Source organism: Eublepharis macularius, chromosome 11, assembly GCF_028583425.1.
Source record: "Eublepharis macularius isolate TG4126 chromosome 11, MPM_Emac_v1.0, whole genome shotgun sequence".
In the NCBI taxonomy this organism is placed as follows: Eukaryota; Metazoa; Chordata; class Lepidosauria; order Squamata; family Eublepharidae; genus Eublepharis; species Eublepharis macularius.
The window spans coordinates 73,457,676-73,477,471 of NC_072800.1; the positions used below are offsets into that span (position 1 = coordinate 73,457,676).

Genomic DNA, 19,796 nt, shown 5'->3' on the forward strand with positions numbered 1-19,796 from the left:
TAGACAGCAATGGAATGGAGGCCTCCGAAGGCGCCGGGGCGGAAGGCAGGGATCGTTCGAATGACTGGAACGGTTCCGTGAAAGACGGGAACGGCACGAATTCCTCGGGAACCGACGGAGGAGGCGTGCAAGGAGGAGACGGGGTGTGGAGACTCACCACATCGTCAGGGATCAGGACCGGTCCAGACGGAGTACCAGGTTGCACAGTCGGAGCCGGGGATAAAGCACGGCCCTTGGCCCTCGATTTCGTTTTGGCCTTCTTGGGCTGGGGTTCCGAAGCAGCCTCTGCGGCCGAAGGCTTGGAGGAGGACTTCGGCTTGGATGCGGAACGCTTCTTGGCCTTCCGGTCGGAAGGACGATCCCCGGAACCGGAGTCAGGTCGGGCCTCCGGAACGGGTTGCCCCGTCGGTTCCGTGGGGAGCTGCTCTGGCGACTTACGAGACGGCGCCAGCGACGGAGCGGCGGAGCGGGGTCTATCTCCCGAAGAGCCCGATGGCTTGGGGGGGAGAAGGTTAGCATCCCACAAGAAGGCACGGAGCCTGGCCTTCCGATCACTCCTTGCCTTCGGAGTGAAGGACATACAGATGGAGCAGCGCTCGACAACATGCCCCTCGCCCAGGCAGATGAGGCAGAGCTCATGGCCGTCCGAGTGCGTCATTTTAGTGCCGCACTTAAGACACTTCTTAAACAAAGAAGTTTGGGACATAATGAACGGTATCTCCCACCGACAAGGGGAAAAAAATACCGACCAGAAGATCACGATCCAAAAACTCCGAAGAGACGCTGAGAGAATAAACGCTAGACAATAGAACCTTTTCGTACGTCGGCGAAAAAGGAACTGAGGGAATGCCGGGGACGTTCGGATATATATACATTCAAAATTGGCGGGAACACCGACGCGCATGCGCGGTGGATCCGAACGTCCCCTTCACATCTCTGAAAGCTAGAAAAATCTTTTCCGCGGCTGGCCTGCGCCTGCGCAGTCCCAATGTGGGGCTGCACAGAAGGACGAAGACGATCAAACGTGACATTTTGAAGTTTAGAACAGGCAATAGGGTTTTTTAAGTATATGAGGTAGTTTTCTTGAGAGCAGAACACAAACAGGACTGTTGACGTGGTCTATCAGGATTTTTGTTTGCAAAGATGCATTAGCCTTTCAAACTATTCCAAGAAGGAATTTAGGTTGACTCCAGTAGTCTTGGGATTTATTCTGGCTTGACCATGTAACTCAAGGGAACAAGTCAATTTAACAGTTACATTGTAAAGATTAAAACGCGATGTTTTGGACCCAAACATGCTTAATGACTGGCTTATGTACTTGATACACAACGATCTGGATCCCAAATAAATTTACTGAGAATAGAGGCAATTCTTGGTGCCTTTCTCCCTCTCCCTGCACACCCCAATTCACCACTCAAAGTTCTCTGTCACTGTGGGACAAAACTAGACATACAGATACAAGCAATTTAAGCAAAATACTGCAAGGGCCTGATCCTCACAGGGCCCAAGGTATATCAGGCTAAGACGTTCTTGCCTCACCCAGGCCTTTTCAAGTGTCAAAATGGCTGTGCACCCTCCATACAGTGGTTTCAGCACTTGAAGAGAGAGGGGAAGGGACAAGAGTTCTTCAGCCTGCTGCTGTGGACGAGTCAAGAGTGGGGCCTTGCAGATTTTTTACTTGCTTTAAAATAGCAGCTGTCGTATCTACTTTGGTCCTCAGGAGCAGCACTTCAGGAAGATCAGTAAACAGCAGGAAGGAGGAGGAGGCAGGATAGTTTTGTTTAGACAGAATAGTGAATATGGGAATGAGCCCAGCTCACACACTTGAACACATACACATTACTCTTAACAGAGGCATATGCGCGCACACAATCAATACTCTACCCCTGCAATGGTCTCACATGGATTCATAGCAGACAACTTTGATGGGTGAAGTGCATTTAGGTGTAGACAGACCCCAAAACAAGAGCAGTATATATTTATTACACCCACCCCTAAGTATCATAAGAGTGTGCAGTTCTCCAGAGCTCTACACGATCCTCCCCTTTTCTGCAGCATGTCGTAGGCCTGAGGTTCACTCCCACTCTGTGTTGTGTAAACCCTGTGGGCATACTGACTCTTAGGGAAAAGTGTGTGTATTTACTGATGAAACCCCTTTTCAGAGCTGGACTTAAATAAAACACTGCTTGCTCTATCATCAAGATATGTCACCACAATACACGACCCAGTAAGATGTATAGGAAAAATGGTGCTGACAACTGATCCAACTTTAAAGGATTATGTAGCTCTCAAAGAAGTTCACTGAAATTCAAAGATTTTATTTAAACACAAAAAACATTTACAGCATGCAGGTAGTTAAAACTATATGGCATCTTCTCCAAACCATTTATTCTGCAATGCATCCTCATGTACTGAGAATGTGTCCACAAGGCAGACTCTTTTCATTTTAGGTCTAATTTAGAGTTACATAAAGAAATACATCAGTAAAGTTATGCAAATAATTTAGTTGATCTCCATGAATAAATAGTGTTCTTCCATCTCACTCAATTCCTACCTCAAGCCGATTTTTTAGGGGGGGAAACGGCCTAGAGGAATAATTTAAAAAACCCAAGGAGTGTACATTGGAACAGCAATGCTTTTAAAATTCTATTGCAGATTGAAGGTTTTAAATTTACAAAACCAGTAACTGTCCTGTTCATGCAACCTATTGCAGGTGATCCAAAGAACTAAAATAGGCGTTCTTTTTGAAAGTCTAAGTTGCAGTTCTTGGTAAACTTCATAAAAGGTTAAAATAAAAAAGCTTAGGTATAAAAAGGATGTACATTTTGAGCTACATGCTAGTTACAGTTTATTTAACCGCTTAATTACATAGGCATGTCAGCACCAAAACCCATGATACGTTACTTACAGGAATGAAACTACCATAACAGCCATGAGAAAATATCCTGCTTCATTTGAATATATGTCCAGGAAACGAGACTTGCTGCATCAACTGAACTGGGACTGAAAATGTATGCTTAATGTTGAGAAATTCATGTAAGTTGAGAAATTCAGCTTCAAGCTTGACTTGCAACACCTTTTCTCCTTTGCATGAGTCCCCTTGTAAGTTCCAGAATTATTTCATCTGGAGTTTGGAGTGTAAATTCGAGCACAAAAATAACAGCTCTAGGGTATGACAATCCTAAGAAGTGACAGTATGGCTGATAAAAATCCAGCCTCTAAAAACAAAATCATAAAAATAATACTAATAAGGAATAGGAAAGAAATGACTACCCAAGATTTCCATTACTAAGCTCCGTAATGCAAGTATTTCAGTTTGTGTAAAAAGAAATAAACTAATCATCAAAAGAAACCGTTTTTTCTAAGTGCTTGTGAACTTTCTATAGTAAGATATAAAAGTGTCATGAACTAACTCCTGAAAAGCTATTCAGAATCTCTCAACTGCTGCAACATTTCTTCTCTTGCGTGCTACCAACTTAATTACTGTCTAATGAGGAAAGAACCTTCTAAACTTTTTGGAACAGCCCATCAAAGGCATCCTCTGACTTTCATGTGATGTAGTTACACTCTTTTTTTTTTTACAGGGCAATTTTTTTCACTTTTAAAATTGCAAAAGGGAAAGGTAATAAAAAGGCCTGACAAAGTACTCAGGAAGAAAACATTTACAGAATTCTAGATTTACAAATAAGTTACAGTACAGTTTCAGTGTAGCACAATTCCCACAAACATCTGCCACTTCTGGCCATTTCAAGCACTTTATCTCCTTTCTTTATCCAGTTTGTTCCTTGCGTTCAGGCACTCCCCTAAACTGAAAGCCCAATTTGTAGTTTACAGATAATTAATAAAACAATGGCTGACACAAGAGGAACCTACAGTGTCCCAATTGCTCACTTTAGCAGTTAACACCAGTTATCCAACTCTGGCAACCATCAACAGGCTCATCAAGATGAAGCAGAATGTTTTCACCTCATCATGCTATTCTGTGTCTAATCAGGAACAGGACAGATGAAAGAAGTCATTGCCAAGTCTTTCTATGTAAACTTACATTTACTACTTGCTATACAGTATTAACTCATTAACCCAATAACAGAGATTTATTTAATCAAACAGTTAAGCAGCCTCGTTAGAACAGAAGTTTTTAGTTCCAAATTTGAGACTTCAGTGCCTTAGGGCAGTCATCATAAGCACACCTCAGTAACTGCATACTGTACAAATAATTTCAGTCTTATGCTCTATACAGCCATTTGGGCAAACTTAATGTACAGTGCTGCTCTAGTTCAAGAGTGAGTCAAGTAGTGTTATTTAAAAGTGGTAAAAATTAAAACATACTTTAACATTGATCCACATTCCCTAAGACCATAAAATATACACAAATTAAGCTAAGAAATCTGAAACTAGGATGTTGCTTAACATACATTCAACTTGGCACAGTGCAGACTAAATTTAAGACGTGAAAGACAGGATTGTGTCATGAAAAGAGCTACATTTTAGTTATACATGTCAATTTTCCAAGAGGGACAATTTTCTCCAAAATTTTGTTGGGAATCAGCCGAATGAGGAGAGCTGTACAGACCAGTATAAGTGTATACAATTCCAACCCCCCACCCCAAATAATCCTACAATCCCCAGCAAGAGACAGATATAGAGATCACTGTCACGGAATGACTCTCGTTGCACGATACCAATCTTCTTCATGCTGCATGTATTTCTCAGCATCTACAAAGAACCAGAACAACTTATTCAGAGAACAGAAATATAACTGGTTACACAAACAGGATGTCTGTAGTTTTATGAAAATAAGTGAGCTTTCCACTTCGCAGTTACAACTTTCAGTCTTCAGAAGAAGTGAAATGATGTGATACAGAAGGTAACATGTATCACAGGTTTTAACTGATGACTTGTTCAGCGCTCAAATCATAATAAGTTAGTTAATAACTTTATCCCCATCTTTAGCTTTTACTCTAGTCTGAACGCCTGGTAATTCATCCAATTTGGTCTCAGCATCCCTTAAATCCCAAGAGATTCCATTCTTCTGGTTTGTCTTTGTTTTATAGGAAAGTTCTTTAGCTTGTTTATATAATGGGCCAGTATTCTACTATAATAGCTAAATTTGAAGAGAATGTCATTTTGCATTTATTTTACTCTTGTACATTTCATTAGAAATTCTGTTCTTATTGTAAATAGATTTTGTATGCAGCCCAAATACCAAGTTAAATTTCAGTAGGACTGGCAGCTTCATATGGGCAGACTCACCACCTCATTGATCTGTGGCTAGTATACTGAAATAATGAACATGAGGCACAAATTAAGAACCTCTTGGATAACTTCGGAACCTGCTGAGATTCTACCTATGAACAACTGAAGATGCTCTTAACTGCAATAAAACTATTCACCTATTAAGAGATTTTAGTTAGTAGTTATTACAATTTCATGTTCTGCATTTCTCTAAAATACACTTTTCAATTTTACAATGGAATAAATACGTAGTTAGAAGCCAACCTGTATGATGTAAATGTTACACTTTATCCTGCCGTCCCCCGCCTCCACGTAGGGCAACTGGCTGGCTGTTTTGTGTAAAAGCACCTCCCCCACGAATTGCACTTGGATGAGTTGGAGAAGCTGCTGGATGCTGGCCAGGGCGAATAGGCTTAGCTGCACAAAGGAAACGCAAGTGTTAAAAACAAACCACTGGATTCATGAGTATTACAACCTGAATATGATTAATTGCACTTATCGTAGGAAAATATTCTGAACTGTGGGGATGAACTATGTCACTTATTTGACATCCATGATTCTATGATATTTGGAAGTCTTATGGCAATGATCTCATTCTGATAAATAAATTTAAGAGCCTAGAAAAAGCAGCTTACCCCACAACTGATAACACACAAGTTACCAGTTTTGTATTATGTCACATACATCTTTTACATGCCAACAGTCTAATGAAAATATTGGATAAAATGCTTGCGCTTCTAAGAAATTTAAATCCCCAGATACTGCAGATTGGGCAACTGTTAGCCCAACAATGCACAAAGCATTGTTGACTGTGGCACAATAAACTGTTCTTTCCAAAAGACTAACACATTCCAGATAGAACATACACACAAACAACTTTGCGGACATCCCTTCCACCACTTTAAAATGATTATCTCAGCAAATATGCATTAATCACAACCCCTGCAATGACTACTGCTCCCTTATTTCCACTTACCAATCTGTGCAGAATGTGCCTTTCTGATCATGTTCTTCGATCTGACAGCTTCCTTAATACGATCAACTTCTTGCTGGTATCGCTTGCGATCACGAGATGCATTCTCTTTGGCTTCCTTCAGGGCAGACTCCAAAGCTTTAACCCTCTCAGCTGTAGCTCTAAGCCGTTTCTCCAGTTTTGGAAGCTCACAGCGAAGATCTGCATTATCACGCACCAGCTAAGGGGAAAAAAATGTCACACATTTAGCTTCAATGTCAACAGAATCTAATTAATTTGAGATTACAAAAATCCAGAAGTCAGAACACAGATGTAAAATATGAATCACCAATGGATACTGAATGCCATATGAAACATCACAAAAAAGTTTATATTGAGCACAGCCACAGCTAACACATATAAAGTAACCAATAGTATGTTTGATTTTGCTGTTCAGTAGAAATTGCTTTGAAAAAAAAGTGATTTACTCTGATATAGGGATGTGCCTATACTCAAATTGGACCCGATTCACAAAGATTTGGGATTTTTGAATTGGGCCCAGCAAGGGAGCATCCCTATATCCTTGGCAGCTGATACAAGGGAGGGGGGGGAGAGGAATGCCCTTTCCCTGCTGCTTTGCAGCAACGGGGAAAGGATATTTAAATGTTCCTTTCCCTGTTGCTGTGAAGCGACGGGCAAAGGAGTATCCCTTCCCTTAGATCAGCTGCCTGGCCACGCTGGCTTTTTCACCCAACGGGAGGGAGGAAGAGGGAGCTCCCTCTTCCTCCTTCCCATTGGATGAAATAGCCAGCCTGGATACTTCAGCGCTGCTCTGAGCTTTGAAAGTTTCCAGGCTAGCTTTTTCATTCCATTGGGTGAAAAAGCCAGCGAGGAGTTTTCAAAGCTCAGAGCAGCGCTGTTCAGCACGGCTTTGAGTTTTGAAAGTGTACAGACTGGCTTTCTCATCCAATGGGATGGAGGAAGGGGGAACTCCCTCTTCTTTCCTCCCATTGGATGAAAAAGTTGGCGACAACTCCTGCTTTGATCTTCTGTATGCTCCAAATTTTTACGGAGCATATCGAAGCAGCTGAAATGCCCAAATCCCGAAGTGGCTTTCTGCTTTGGGTTTAGGGGTATTCTGGATTGTTTTCCTGCTTCAGGTAAACCCGAAATGGGAAACCCGAATCTTTTCCCCATGTACACCCCTACTCTGATAACAAGGAAGAGCTCACCACATCCTTTCATCAAAATAAGGGAGATCTGAATTTTCCACTAAAAATGACAAAACTGAAGTGATCAGAAGAGGTCTTCTAAAACCTCTAGTGGTCTTGCCTGAAATATAAGAGAAGGCCTTTCGGAAGAGAGAGATGTGGTCAGTCGCAGGTGCTACAGAGATGCAAGAATACACTACAGGTTACCTGTTTGTGTACTTTTGTAAGCTGTTCAAGATTATTTTCAAGGAACGAGATCTTTTGCTTTTGTGCAGCACTGCCCCCGGTGTCATCTGAGTCAATCTCTGCACTCTGTAGGAAGGAAGGTAGGTAACCTATAATGAGTTTACGTTCCAAAGAAACCAGCATCAACATACTCTGAAACAAAAACAATTCAGTTTCACATCACCTTCTTAACTCTGGTGGCCAAATCTTGAACAAACAGCTTCCTCAGATTGTGCAGGGTCTGAAGTTCTTTGGCCTAATAATACAAATAATCTTTTAGTAACATTCTAAGTTAAGAAACTTGACCATTTGAAAGACCATTCTGCAAAAGGGACTTACCACAGTTTCTTCCAAACCTTTCAAGTCTTGCCTTGCTTGTTCTCGCCTGTCTTGCATAACCCTAAAATTACAAAAATCCAAACTTACCACTTTGGAGAAAAAAATCTGATAGTCTAAGGCTCAAAGTGGTTTATGTGGTAATGAGCATAAAACCTCAGACAGCTCAAAGAACTGCCTCTACATCACCGAACAGGACAATAAACTCCTACTGAGGCAAAGCAGTCTTTGCCTGCATGTTGGAAATCCACAAGTTGGGCTGAAGTGAGCCACATGAGATGGAATCCTACCATCGGGAATTGGGGGGGGGGGAGAATATAAACGTGGTATTTATACATGACATTTAGAACATTTAGAGAGATGTCCAGAATACAGTATGTGTTACTAGATTTTTTTAAATAACCAGTCAAATCACAAAGGGTTTTATTTAAGAAGCCAATCACTTTGCCAGGAGACGGCAGAAAGGTTACTTGAAAGATTACATGAAAAAGCAGGAGGAGGCTGTCTTGTTTTTGGATAAAAGTTGTTCACAGCCCTAGTGGTGCAGAAATCAAAATCCAAGAAACAAACTACAATCCATATAGTGCCTTCTTTTATTAAGACTAGCTACAATGACACAACACTGTGTGCTAGCTTTCACGTTTCCAAAGATGGAAAACAGCTTGTGGAACTTTTGATTACTAAGAAAATCACAGGAAAGTGTGCAGGGAATATGTGATTGTTTTAAGTGAGACACCGAACCAAGGCAATGTTAATGGATGCAAAGGAATCAAACATTCTTTACCACTTTTATATAAATATTATAGAAAGCAAAATACTTGATGTGGTCCCCCCCATTTTTAAAATCCTTTTACCTTAATATAACAAATCAAGAGTTCTTTGGAGAGAGTTCTGGTATTACACAGAATGGAGTGGACTATACAGAATGCTAGTAAGGTCTTTAAAGATGTTACGTGGGCAATGGTGGTCAAGGAGTTTGGCACAAATCTTTAAAAAGGCATACCACATCAGTGTTTTTGAAGTAACAGAATGGATTTTATTCCTCAGGAGGACAATATGTCCCTCCACCAGTTAAAATGTTCAACAGTAAACTTTCTGGGCTATTACTGTATGTTATTGGGGTATGGATCAGTGCAGTAACAGTTAATATTGATGGACCGTTATTAAGGTTCCTACACCACATCTTGGGAACTCTGACAGGCATAGCTTTGAGAGCCAAGATGGGGGAGATGTCTTATGGGGCAAAGGGTAGGTGGAGAGCATTTAATTTAAAAATTAGGATCTCGAAATTAAACTTAGAACCAGATCTTCTTGGATTAATTATGCTGTGATTTGTAAAAATATCTGGAATACAAATTATCATGTTGGGACATCACCCATGATATGATAGATACTATGAGTAGCAGTGAATTGAGTAAGTTAATCAAAAGATATCTGAGGGATCTTGATTATTGTCAGGATCAGAACGCTTTTTTGTATACCTATGCTTAACCGACTCCATATTTAATCCTTTCAGTGTTCAGTGCTTTCTTCCCCAGGTGCAGAGGTTCCCAGGCAGCTATCTCACAGACCCGCATTGTTTTGGCTACCGACGTTCCACCAAGAACCGGCCTTGGGGAAGCTTTCGCTTTTGCAGCTTCAAAGGGAATGTTATGAGAACTGTGGGGGGAGGATGGGTCAGCTATGATATTTAATATGTATCTCTTGCTTTGCCTAGCATTGGTAACAATGCATATGTACCAACCTGGATACTGCATTCAGGCCAGTGGACTATAATAATCTTTTTCTTCATTAAATGCTTTTTGGAAACAATGGACTTTTGTCTAATTGCAGAAGGCAGACTGGAGTAAGGATTTTATCTAGCCACAGTTCTGACATTTATAAGAGCATGTTGGTTAGAGCTTTCGGAGTATGTTCTTTTTCAGTTGGTATTCTTCCTCCGATAAAAATGCCAAACTATTTCTAGATTGGAGAGTTAAATTGATTTTTCCTCTGTTTAAGCAGGATATTAGCTCTTTTGAAGCTAAATCTTCTTGGCTATTAAGAGATGAAACAACTGTGTGTGGGGCTAAATTTTTGGCAGCTGTAGTAAACCATCTTGTAACTGGTAGTAAACTCTAGGTTTCCCTTTTAGGTGGTGATGGCTTGCTGTTTATGACTTTGGTTGTGAAAACAGTAATGAAGAAGAAGAATGGATTTTAAACAAAACCCCTTACGGTTGGTCTCAACCCTTGGCTTCATGTCTATTACACACATCTGCATGCCTGCTTCCCTCAAACCTCAAAGTTTGCCAGCCATTTTAATATGAGAGACTATGTAGAACAGGGTAAAGCACTCTTAATTTTCATACAGTATTTTACCCAAAACAACTTTTTAAAGACTTTTAAGACCAGATTCTATTATAAAAGCACACTGATGTGCACTACGATGTCACTGAGTTTCCTAAGAAGCAACTTCTGGAAAGACACAACCCCCACCCCCACCCCTATATGCATTATCTAGGATGCACAGGCATGGAAGCTCCATAGTGTTTTCACCGTCATATTTTTCACACATTGTTATTAGATGTGCACAGTTACAGATTATTTTCCTTGTAACTTCTACTTACGTAAGCTCATGCAGTTTTCTACTTTTCTCTTGATCTGTAGCTTTCAACTTATCATGCTCAATTCTGAGTCGCTCCTGCTCAAGCATCATCTTCTGATTTTGACTGAACACAGGAAGTAAAAAACATGCAATTAGGAAGACAAAAGAGTTTGACAAAGGTCAGCACATCCTTATCTCACAACAGATGGAACTCTAAATGCCAAAATACATACTACATGAGGCTGGATCGATTTCTGCTACTGACTAAAACAGCACTCCACAAAACATGCTGAATCAGACAGCTCCCGGTAGAGGTGACAGAGTACACTTAATCAACTTTTAGAACTGCCACTTAGGAAGACTCAAATAAAATGTACTTTGAAAAAAGCCTTTTAAGTACATGATTATTTCAATTCACCCTTTTTATTTTACTACTGCGCTGACACTATAGCTCGTTTTCTCACTGAATCAACACAAATGATGTTGATATTCTCCTGCAAAGATATACAGTGTCTTGCTATCTGGTACGAAGGAAAGCTTGAAGAGTTAGTAAGCACAGTTGAAGTAAATAATGAAGAGTGGTTCAGCAATGGAACTGGGAGGGAGAGGGGCGCATCTTAAGAAAGGCTGAAAAAGGCTCAATCGTGAATGCTCTAGCATGAGATTTTCTGCATGGAGCAGGCGGTTAGACTACACTGCCTATAATGCCTCTTCAAACTCCAGAACTCCATGTAGCAATGACCATATCATCCACAAACAGTTTCCAGACTTACTCTTGCAGCTCAGTGATTAGTTTCTCCTTTGCCTCAACTTCATCTCTCAGGCTGCTAATCTGCTTCTGATGAGTCTCACGGTGGCTTTGAATCTGCTGCTCAACAGCTTGCTGCAGAATCAAATATTAATTACTTTGACATCACTGAAATCAGAAGTTGTATTTTTGAAAAAAAATTCATTTTGAAACATTCATTAAAAACACAGTTTACATGCCTTGACTTCATTTGCAGTTTGAACTTTGTTCAAGTGCTCCTTTTCCATTTCATGGACTTTTTCTAGAGAGGAAAAGAAACAGACTTTTGAATACACAATTTCACAGGCCCTTTGAATCATAACGTGTCACTCCCAAAGCAGTGTACTTATAACAAACAGTATAAACAGCAGTGCTGCTGGATCAGACCAATCTCATTCTGTATCCTATTTCCAAAGGTTGACAAAGCCACATGCCTTTATAAGCACTTTCCACAAGTATTCAAAGCACTGCACAGTGTGGGACTAAGGATTATTAATGTAAGACAGGCCATTATCAGTACCACATTACAGATAAGAAGCTAAGAGTGGCCTGCTAAAGGACCTGGCACTTAATCAGCTCACAACTCATGCTCTTCAACACTACAAATAAAGTAAGGAAATCATACTTTGCGCTCGAAGCTCGACTAGCTCATCATTAAGGGAATCCACAGACTCTTCAAGCTGTCTTTTCTTCTGTTCCACGTTCTGAAGATACTCTGTAAGTGACTTGATCTTGGCTTCATGCTTTCAAATTGAAAATAAGATGGATATTACATGCAAGAAAGAAAGACGTTGATAGTTCAAACCACCAGACCAAAATACATGTAAGGAAAAGTATATGCAGGAGTAGGCTATTCTACAGTATAAATCGGATGTGTCCAACCTTTTTGAGACTCCCACCAACTTCAGAATTCTGACAGTGGGTGATCAGTAAAACCTCAAAATTGCTGCCACAGGAAGTGGTGCCAAACGTGACAACTCCCTCCTCACTTTGCAAAAGAACTGCATGGTAATCACACTGCATACATGAAACTAGCTAATTCAGAGTCCAGTCACTGATCTGTCAAAGTTAGTATTATCTGTACTTTGGCTGGAAGCATGGTTAACCACTGAAGGACAGCAAGCCTATAGAAGGCCAGGGTGAGCTTCTGCTGCTGAAAACTCTACTCCCCTCATGCAGCAGCCCAGCTCCTTGGACTCTCAGTCTAGAACAAAGCTCCCTCTCTGATTTGCAAAAGAAGCTCATGGCAAGTCAGTTAGGCCTAAAGAGGAATGGAACCACACAAAGGCCAAGGAAGGCCTTGGCACTTACCATTCCTCCCAACCCTGCAGTGGCTACAATCCCTACTGCAGCTGTGGAAAACCCTTTCATTTGAATGACAGCAACCGCTAACAAGCCCTGTCTTACAATGGCCCCACCCACTTTCTCAAAAGCTTGGTGGGCATCAGGGAAAGTAGTGGGTTGGGGAACCCTGACTTCTACTTGCTTTCCAAAGTTATTGGACGTAGTGCTTTTTGTCAGTGATGGTAGTCAGCATCTGATACAGCTGTTACCTCTGTACAGGATTATGACAGATTTGTATAGCAGCAAGCTTGCGCTGTTTTCAAGTTCAAATACAGAAATACAAGAGAGACTCATGCTTATAACTGAACCATGTTTACTGTAAATAGTATCCTACACAACAACTCAGCTAGAAAAGCTGCTAAAATGTCAAAATCTGCCACCACCACCCCATAAAAAAGCTAGGTTTAACATAAATGAATGGCTTATATTCAAAGCAATTCTAATGTTTATTAGCTAAAACAACCGTTTCTGTGCAAACATTTCACTAGTTCTGGCCTCAGTAACAAACAGGCAGAACCAAGTCACGACATTTACCTGTGAGATACGAAGCTGACAGGCTGCTAGCTCTTTCTCATTTTCTTCCATTTTCTTATTGCTTTCTGTCTGAGTACTCTCTAACTGCTTGCATCGCTTTACCATGGTTTTCACTTCAGACTTCATTTTACTGATGTAGAGTCTTGCGACTGTGAATTCTTCATCTATCATGCCCGTTCCTTCTGGTTGCTGACAATGAAAGTTTCAGATTTTATAATCATGGAACATAATCACTGGGATAATAACAGCCACAGTGTTCAATGCATTTCCTTCCTATCTATAGGGCCTTTCAGCTGATAACAGTTTAACAATTATGAACTTTCTGACCTTAATTTGAGCTAGTAAGTTAGGAGGCAGGTTTTCTGAATCACAACTATATGCATAATACAAAGAATATTTTGCTTATGAAATACCACATACTTTTTGAACCATTACATGTTTAGGTAGCTTACTGCTGTAACATGTTTGTTAATATTTTTATTCTATAGGTGAAAGTTTCCAATATCACAAAGGAAGCTTTACTCACATTTACAAAATATATTTTCTATTAATTACTCAGGTATAGCAGAATTGTGAAGAGAAAACAACAGTAGTAACGGACTGTGGCCCATATCCAACCATGTGTCCCCAAAGAAAGCTCTTCTTTTTCTGTGTTCCAGCAACCCAATCCCCAGAAAGATCATTCCTGGGTTAGTGGAACCTGTGCAGAGGGAGAGCCACACTGACTTGGGTGCAGCAGTAAGGAGGGGGAAGGGGGTAGAACTGCTTCCCCTCTATTTCTCTTCTTTTGGCAGGAGAGCTTGCAGAAAAATACAGAAAGAATGACTTCATTCTGTTCTCCCTCTTCCCTGCAGCACCTTGTGCAAGTCCCAGTGGTTTCCAGTAGGTGAATAGCATTGCCAGAATAAAGAGAAAGCAGGAAGGTGGACATTGTGAACAGTGATGGCCGCAAGCACAAATGATTTCAAAAGGTCCATGCAGGAGAACTTCATCAATGACTATCAGCCACAGTGAGTAAAAGGAACCTCTGCATCCAGAGGCAGTAAACTTCTGAATACCAGTGCTAGGAGGCAACACCAGAGAAAGACCCTGGCCTCTCTGCCCTGTTTGGCCTTCCAGGGCAAGCAGTTGGCAATTATGTGAAACAGGAGGTTGCACTACATGGACCACTAGTTGGATCCAGCAGGCTTTATTTATATATTATGCATGTATGGCTGGATATAACCCATTATAAGCACCTCCTTACTGTCATTACAGGCAATAGAATTAGACATTTTATCTTAGCCATTAGTACAGTACAGATCAATACAGAGATACAGTCACACACCTAACAGGTGCTTCTAATGACTTGGACCTTTCTCTTTGGGATGGGGTCAGAGCACAGAAACACAGCAAGCTTTTATGTTCCAGTAAGAACATACATGTGAATTCATTCTTAACGTTCTGTGACATGTCCAATTTCCACTTACCTTCACATCATTATTCCCCACGGCAATTCCTATTTCTGCAAGGTCCTTTAATAAAGATGCCATCATTTCTGTGGCCCGTTTCTTCTGGTGATTGGTCATTTCTTTCAATTTTTGGAGTTCTGTATCTATACTGGCTAGTGTTATCTGAGACAAGGAGACAAGAACGTAATAATGAGTACTGGTGTTTCTTTCAGTATATAACATTGATGCTTAAGTATACCTTTTCATGTTTGAAGCTTCTGAACAACTATCTCAAAGTTTCAAAGTACTGTGCTGATCTCAAACCCCAAACACACAAAAGCTCATTCTGGAACTGGTTTTAAAAGCAAATGTCAGATCTGGGACCTGCAAACACTGCCAAGCCAGCATGTATAAGTGATGCTATGATGCTATGATTATGAGTCACAATGAAGTGGGTTATAAGGCTTTAGTCTTCTTCAGCTTAACAGTTTTTGTCTATTATTTTTAATCCTGCCCTTATTCGAAGGAGCACAGGGCAGTGTACATGATTCGATCCCCTTCTCTATTTCATTCTAACAACTGTGTTAGGTTCAGCTTCAGTAAGTAACCCAAGATCACCCAATGAGTTTTACAGCTAGAGAAGATCTGGGTTCCCTTTCCTAGCCCAACACTCTAAACCATACCACCACACTGGCACAAGAGGTTGCAACTTGCTATACAAGATTAGAGGCAGTCACTTGTTGGCTTAAAATCTAGAGAAGGGGTTCCAGTCTGGATACATAAATGGACTATTCTATGACCAACTAGTGCATCTTAAAACCTGCATCTGACATAGGTAACAAACACAAAGTGGCAGCTGTACTTCAAGATTTGCTTGCATTTCGCCGGGCCTGTAAGACAGAGCTATTCCGCCAGGCATATGGCAGTGCCCGCCCCCCCCCCCCGTGAAGGGGGGGTTAAACCATCACCCCTATGCAAACACAGAAGCATATATGAACCACTATGCAGCATGAATTGTTATATTTAATGTTTTTAAATGTTTTTAAATGTATTATTTAATGTTTTTAAATGTTTTTAAACATGTTTGTATTTGTTATCCGCCCTGAGCCTGCGAAAGTGGGGAGGGCGGAATATAAATATAATAAATTAAATTAAAATTAAATTAAATTAAAGAGTGTCTTATCTCATTTCATATGCAACTGTGATTAAAACTGCAGAACTATAGCTTTGCTTTAACATAAAAGACTAGTTATGATGTGCTGAAACCAGGTAGTTATCTCAAAGTTTATGGGGGAAGTGATAGGGCTGAATTTTAGCCCCTTCCCAATTTCAGTAGAATGAGTAAACTGGAATGAGGATTTGAAATGACAGTTTAGCAACTTTAGCATCAATCTAACACACTGAATGTAATGAAAATTCAAGGGAAACGCTTTTACATCTACTTATTTAAAACAACTATGCCTCCATTTTCTACAAACAGTATGCAAGGTGCCTGTGTGAAGCGAGAAATTTCACTGTGGTGTCTTTTGCAATGATTTTGTTGTAGTGTTCTCTCAATGAGCCATAGAAAACTTATTTACCATTTCATGTGTACCATGAAAATACATGTACATGTAGTTCTTTGTCACTGCTTGTTTATATGTTAAATGGATGAATTCATTTCTTAAACAGTTGCTTTCTGTACTGACTCCAATATTCAATTAAATGAAGTTTTTAAAGCAATAATGGAACTATCAGAAATAAGGGGGAAGCTATGCTAGGGTTAGATGTTAACTTTTTGTTGCAGAGATGGCAACCACAGCAAACCCTTTACTTATATACAACACTTCTGTCACAGCTTTAGTAAAATTATGAGGAAGTGTAAACAGGATAATAATAATAACAGCAACATTTGATTTATATACTGCCCTTCAGGACAATTTAATGCCCACTCAAGAGCAGTTTACAAAATTATGTTATTATTATCCACACAACAATCAACCTGTGAGGTGGGTGGGGACGAGAGAGCTCTGGAAGACCTGTGACTGACCCAAGGTCACCCAGCTATCTTCAAGTGGAATCAAGTGGAGAAGTGGGGAATCAAACCTGGTTCTCCAGATTAGAGTCCTGCTGCTCCTAACCACTACACCATTTAGAAAATATGGTAATTATGAACTCTGAAGACTGAAAAACAAGTCTGGCTCTTAAATTTCTGGGCTGATTTCTAAAGCTAAAGATTTGTCAAGGCCTGCTATACAGTTATTTCTGTCTATGTTAGGAAAGGTAGAGTATGTTGTGGAAGATGACAATTCTCAGACCTTAACATTTACAAGATGAACTGAAAACAAATTTTTAAGAATCTCAAGCCCATAAAAACTGAAATACAATTGATTTATGCTTCTTTACAAATTTTTTGGAAGAAAATTATTTTTTGGAATAAAATTTTTGCTGAGAACATTTAACTCTCTTGTTATGCAATTAGATTTCTTAGTGTACCAGGAAGAACCAGACAAGATAAAAGCAGCTCTGTGTCATCTAAATGTAATTTATAAGCAATCTTGGGAAGTTATGCTCTATAAATTCAAAACATAAATGGGCCACGAAATTTGACGACCAAATCTTGAAGTATGCGCATTTCATTTGTTGCTTTTTAGCCATCACAATTAAAAGATGACACACTAGAATTATGTGGACACTGATTTTTCAATAATTGCATTCTCACAGTGTAGGCCAACAAATGACTAGATGCGACAGACGATGCTTCAGCGATGAGCATAAGTGCCTCCTCACTGCCATGCTTGTATAAAGTTATTTTGAGGGCAGCGGTCGTTACTTCACATACTCTCCATTTTAAGATCAAAAAGAGTCCAGTAGCACCTTTAAGACTAACCAATTTTATTTTAGCATAAGCTTTCGAGAATCAAGTTCTCTTCTATCTCCATTTTAAGGAAGCACTGGTTATTCACACAAGGCTATAAAAACACTGTTTCAGCATTAGTATGATAATTGCACTGAGCAAGTGCTCTTACAATTATGTACAGCCATCAGCCATATAGACAATGGATGAAAATAGGCACTGCTGCGGCATTTACAAAATCCACTTCTATCACTGCTGCAGCAGAAAAACAGTCAAAGCCGATTCACTACTTTTAAAGCTCCGTTAACAGAATAAACAGAATTCTGAAGCTCAAATACTAACCAAAAACCTGAAAATTCAGACAGGGCTTAGAAGTTGTTAAGAGTTAATGTATATTGTTTTGTTACTCTCATGGTTGATTTCTGAGCAACTTGATTCATATAGTTCTCAACAGTGTTCACAATTCTGTTTTAATCCCATCAATAGGGTCAAGTCAAAAGAAAAACGTGTAACAAAACCATGCAGGCTGCTGAACAAAGTTCTTCCAGAACTGTGCAATTCCGAAGCTGCTCGACAGTTCATATTTTTTTTGTTATTTCCACGCCACAAGATCACTTCTCCAAAACGTATCAGATACTGCCTGGAACACTGGTTGTGTGTTGAGATTAGAAAAATAGTCTTACTCTGCTTTTTCCTCACATGAAGAACAAACTCTACAACATGACAGTACAAACAACAAGTACCTATAGCCTTATTTTAATATTTGACAGTAAGAACCCTGAGTATATATTTGAAGCGGCATAAACCTATTGCAGCTAAACAAGCATGGCCCAAGTGTATGCAAGAATGCAATGTAGTATCTTTCATTATCTTTAGGTAGTACTATATTTTTCAGAAGATGGAACAGAAACTTAATTTGTAGCTTACTGTTATTAATACTATACTTCAACTTCAGTGACTTGATTTAAGGTCTCACAAAAAACAAATGTAGAGTTCCAGATTGAGGAGCTGTATCTCGCCTTACCTCCACCAACCAACAACAGTAAGAACAAAGTAAGGACAAATTCCCAGCTATTGGCTCATCACTGCCATAAACAAAGAATACAAGTTAAATGAAAACTGCCCTCAGTTCCAAGGCTGACACTGTTAGCTTCTAAACCTAAATATTTCGAACAAAGCTTAATATCCATGTAATTTCTTTCTACCAAGTCTTTTAGTTTCCTCTATGCGAAGCAGCACACAATTTAAATTCTCCATTCTCAACAATTAAATTAAGCAGAAGACAATTTTTGCAGAAATCAGAGATTGATAACACCAACAGGATTATCAGGCTACATTCCAGAGAACAGACAAAAAGGAGCTGGCATACCAACCATCTTAGCAGCCAACACTAAAATAATAGAAGGCAGCAAAACAGTGTCTAAAGTGGTAATAGTATCTGAGTATTTGTAAACCGAGAAGATATCACAACTATTGACTTACATTAAAAGTGGCAATCTGAGTTCTTCAGATTATGACTACTTTGTTCAAGGCCTTTAAATTAGCTGGTACTCAGAGGTCCTGCCACTGGCATTTACAAGTAGTTAAAAAAACCATAAAAGATGCTGGGATGAAAACCTTTATCTACGCCACAACTTTTTAACAAAGTAACGGCCCATGAATGTACATATAAATGACAGCTGTCCATGCACTGCACAAACATATATGAAACGTAGTTTTAAGAAAACATTTAGGAAAGATTTTATGTTTGGTTCATAATCCTAAACAACCTTTTCCACTAAGCAGGTTAGAGATTTTAATTCCTTGTCCGTTTCCTACCGATTTCTGATTAAGTTCATCACTAAGCAGCTCGTATTCCTTTGCTTTGTCTTCTACTTCCTGAGACTTCTGGTCATAGTTGACAGCAAGTTCCTCAAGGGCCTGGAGCACCTCTTTCACTTCTTCTTTAGAAGCATCGTTTTCAGCCTGGAGGCGGTTCAATTCAGCTTGCATATTGTCCTGGTCCCGCCTAGTAGATGCTAGAAGCTACACACAGAAAGTATGTCAATAGTTTGCTGTAAGCGGTTATTTGCTCGACTGTAAAACAATAGAATGCGTTCATTTCGTAAAACTTTATAAACTATTTATTTGTTTGATGACTAGCTAACATTTCCTAAGTATGTTTTGATACCAGCTCAGTTACATGCAACTTGACAGTTCATTAGAGCTGCTACAACATAGTGGTTAAGTGGTTGGGTTGTAAATCAATTATCTGCTGCTTCGAATCCCACTACTGCCATTAGCTCAGTAGGTGGCCTTGAGTAAACCACTCCTCTCAGCC

The 19,796-nt window shown here is 39.9% G+C and overlaps 1 protein-coding gene across 1 annotated transcript in view; it reads right to left on the minus strand.

Annotated features, from left to right (window-relative positions):
• Positions 1-2,297: 2,297 nt before the first annotated feature.
• The window catches only part of KIF5B (kinesin family member 5B), a 35,813-nt gene continuing 18,314 nt past the window's right edge, over positions 2,298-19,796 (minus strand). The window contains exons 14-26 of the mRNA XM_054991265.1: positions 19,295-19,501; positions 14,680-14,823; positions 13,211-13,399; positions 11,958-12,075; positions 11,533-11,594; positions 11,319-11,428; positions 10,568-10,669; positions 7,963-8,023; positions 7,808-7,879; positions 7,606-7,710; positions 6,212-6,428; positions 5,500-5,652; positions 2,298-4,716 (exon numbers count right to left, since the gene is read on the minus strand). Coding sequence (XP_054847240.1) covers positions 5,516-5,652; positions 6,212-6,428; positions 7,606-7,710; positions 7,808-7,879; positions 7,963-8,023; positions 10,568-10,669; positions 11,319-11,428; positions 11,533-11,594; positions 11,958-12,075; positions 13,211-13,399; positions 14,680-14,823; positions 19,295-19,501 — 1,524 coding nt within the window. The 3' untranslated portion in view covers positions 2,298-4,716; positions 5,500-5,515. The remainder of the gene's footprint in view (positions 4,717-5,499; positions 5,653-6,211; positions 6,429-7,605; positions 7,711-7,807; positions 7,880-7,962; positions 8,024-10,567; positions 10,670-11,318; positions 11,429-11,532; positions 11,595-11,957; positions 12,076-13,210; positions 13,400-14,679; positions 14,824-19,294; positions 19,502-19,796) is intronic.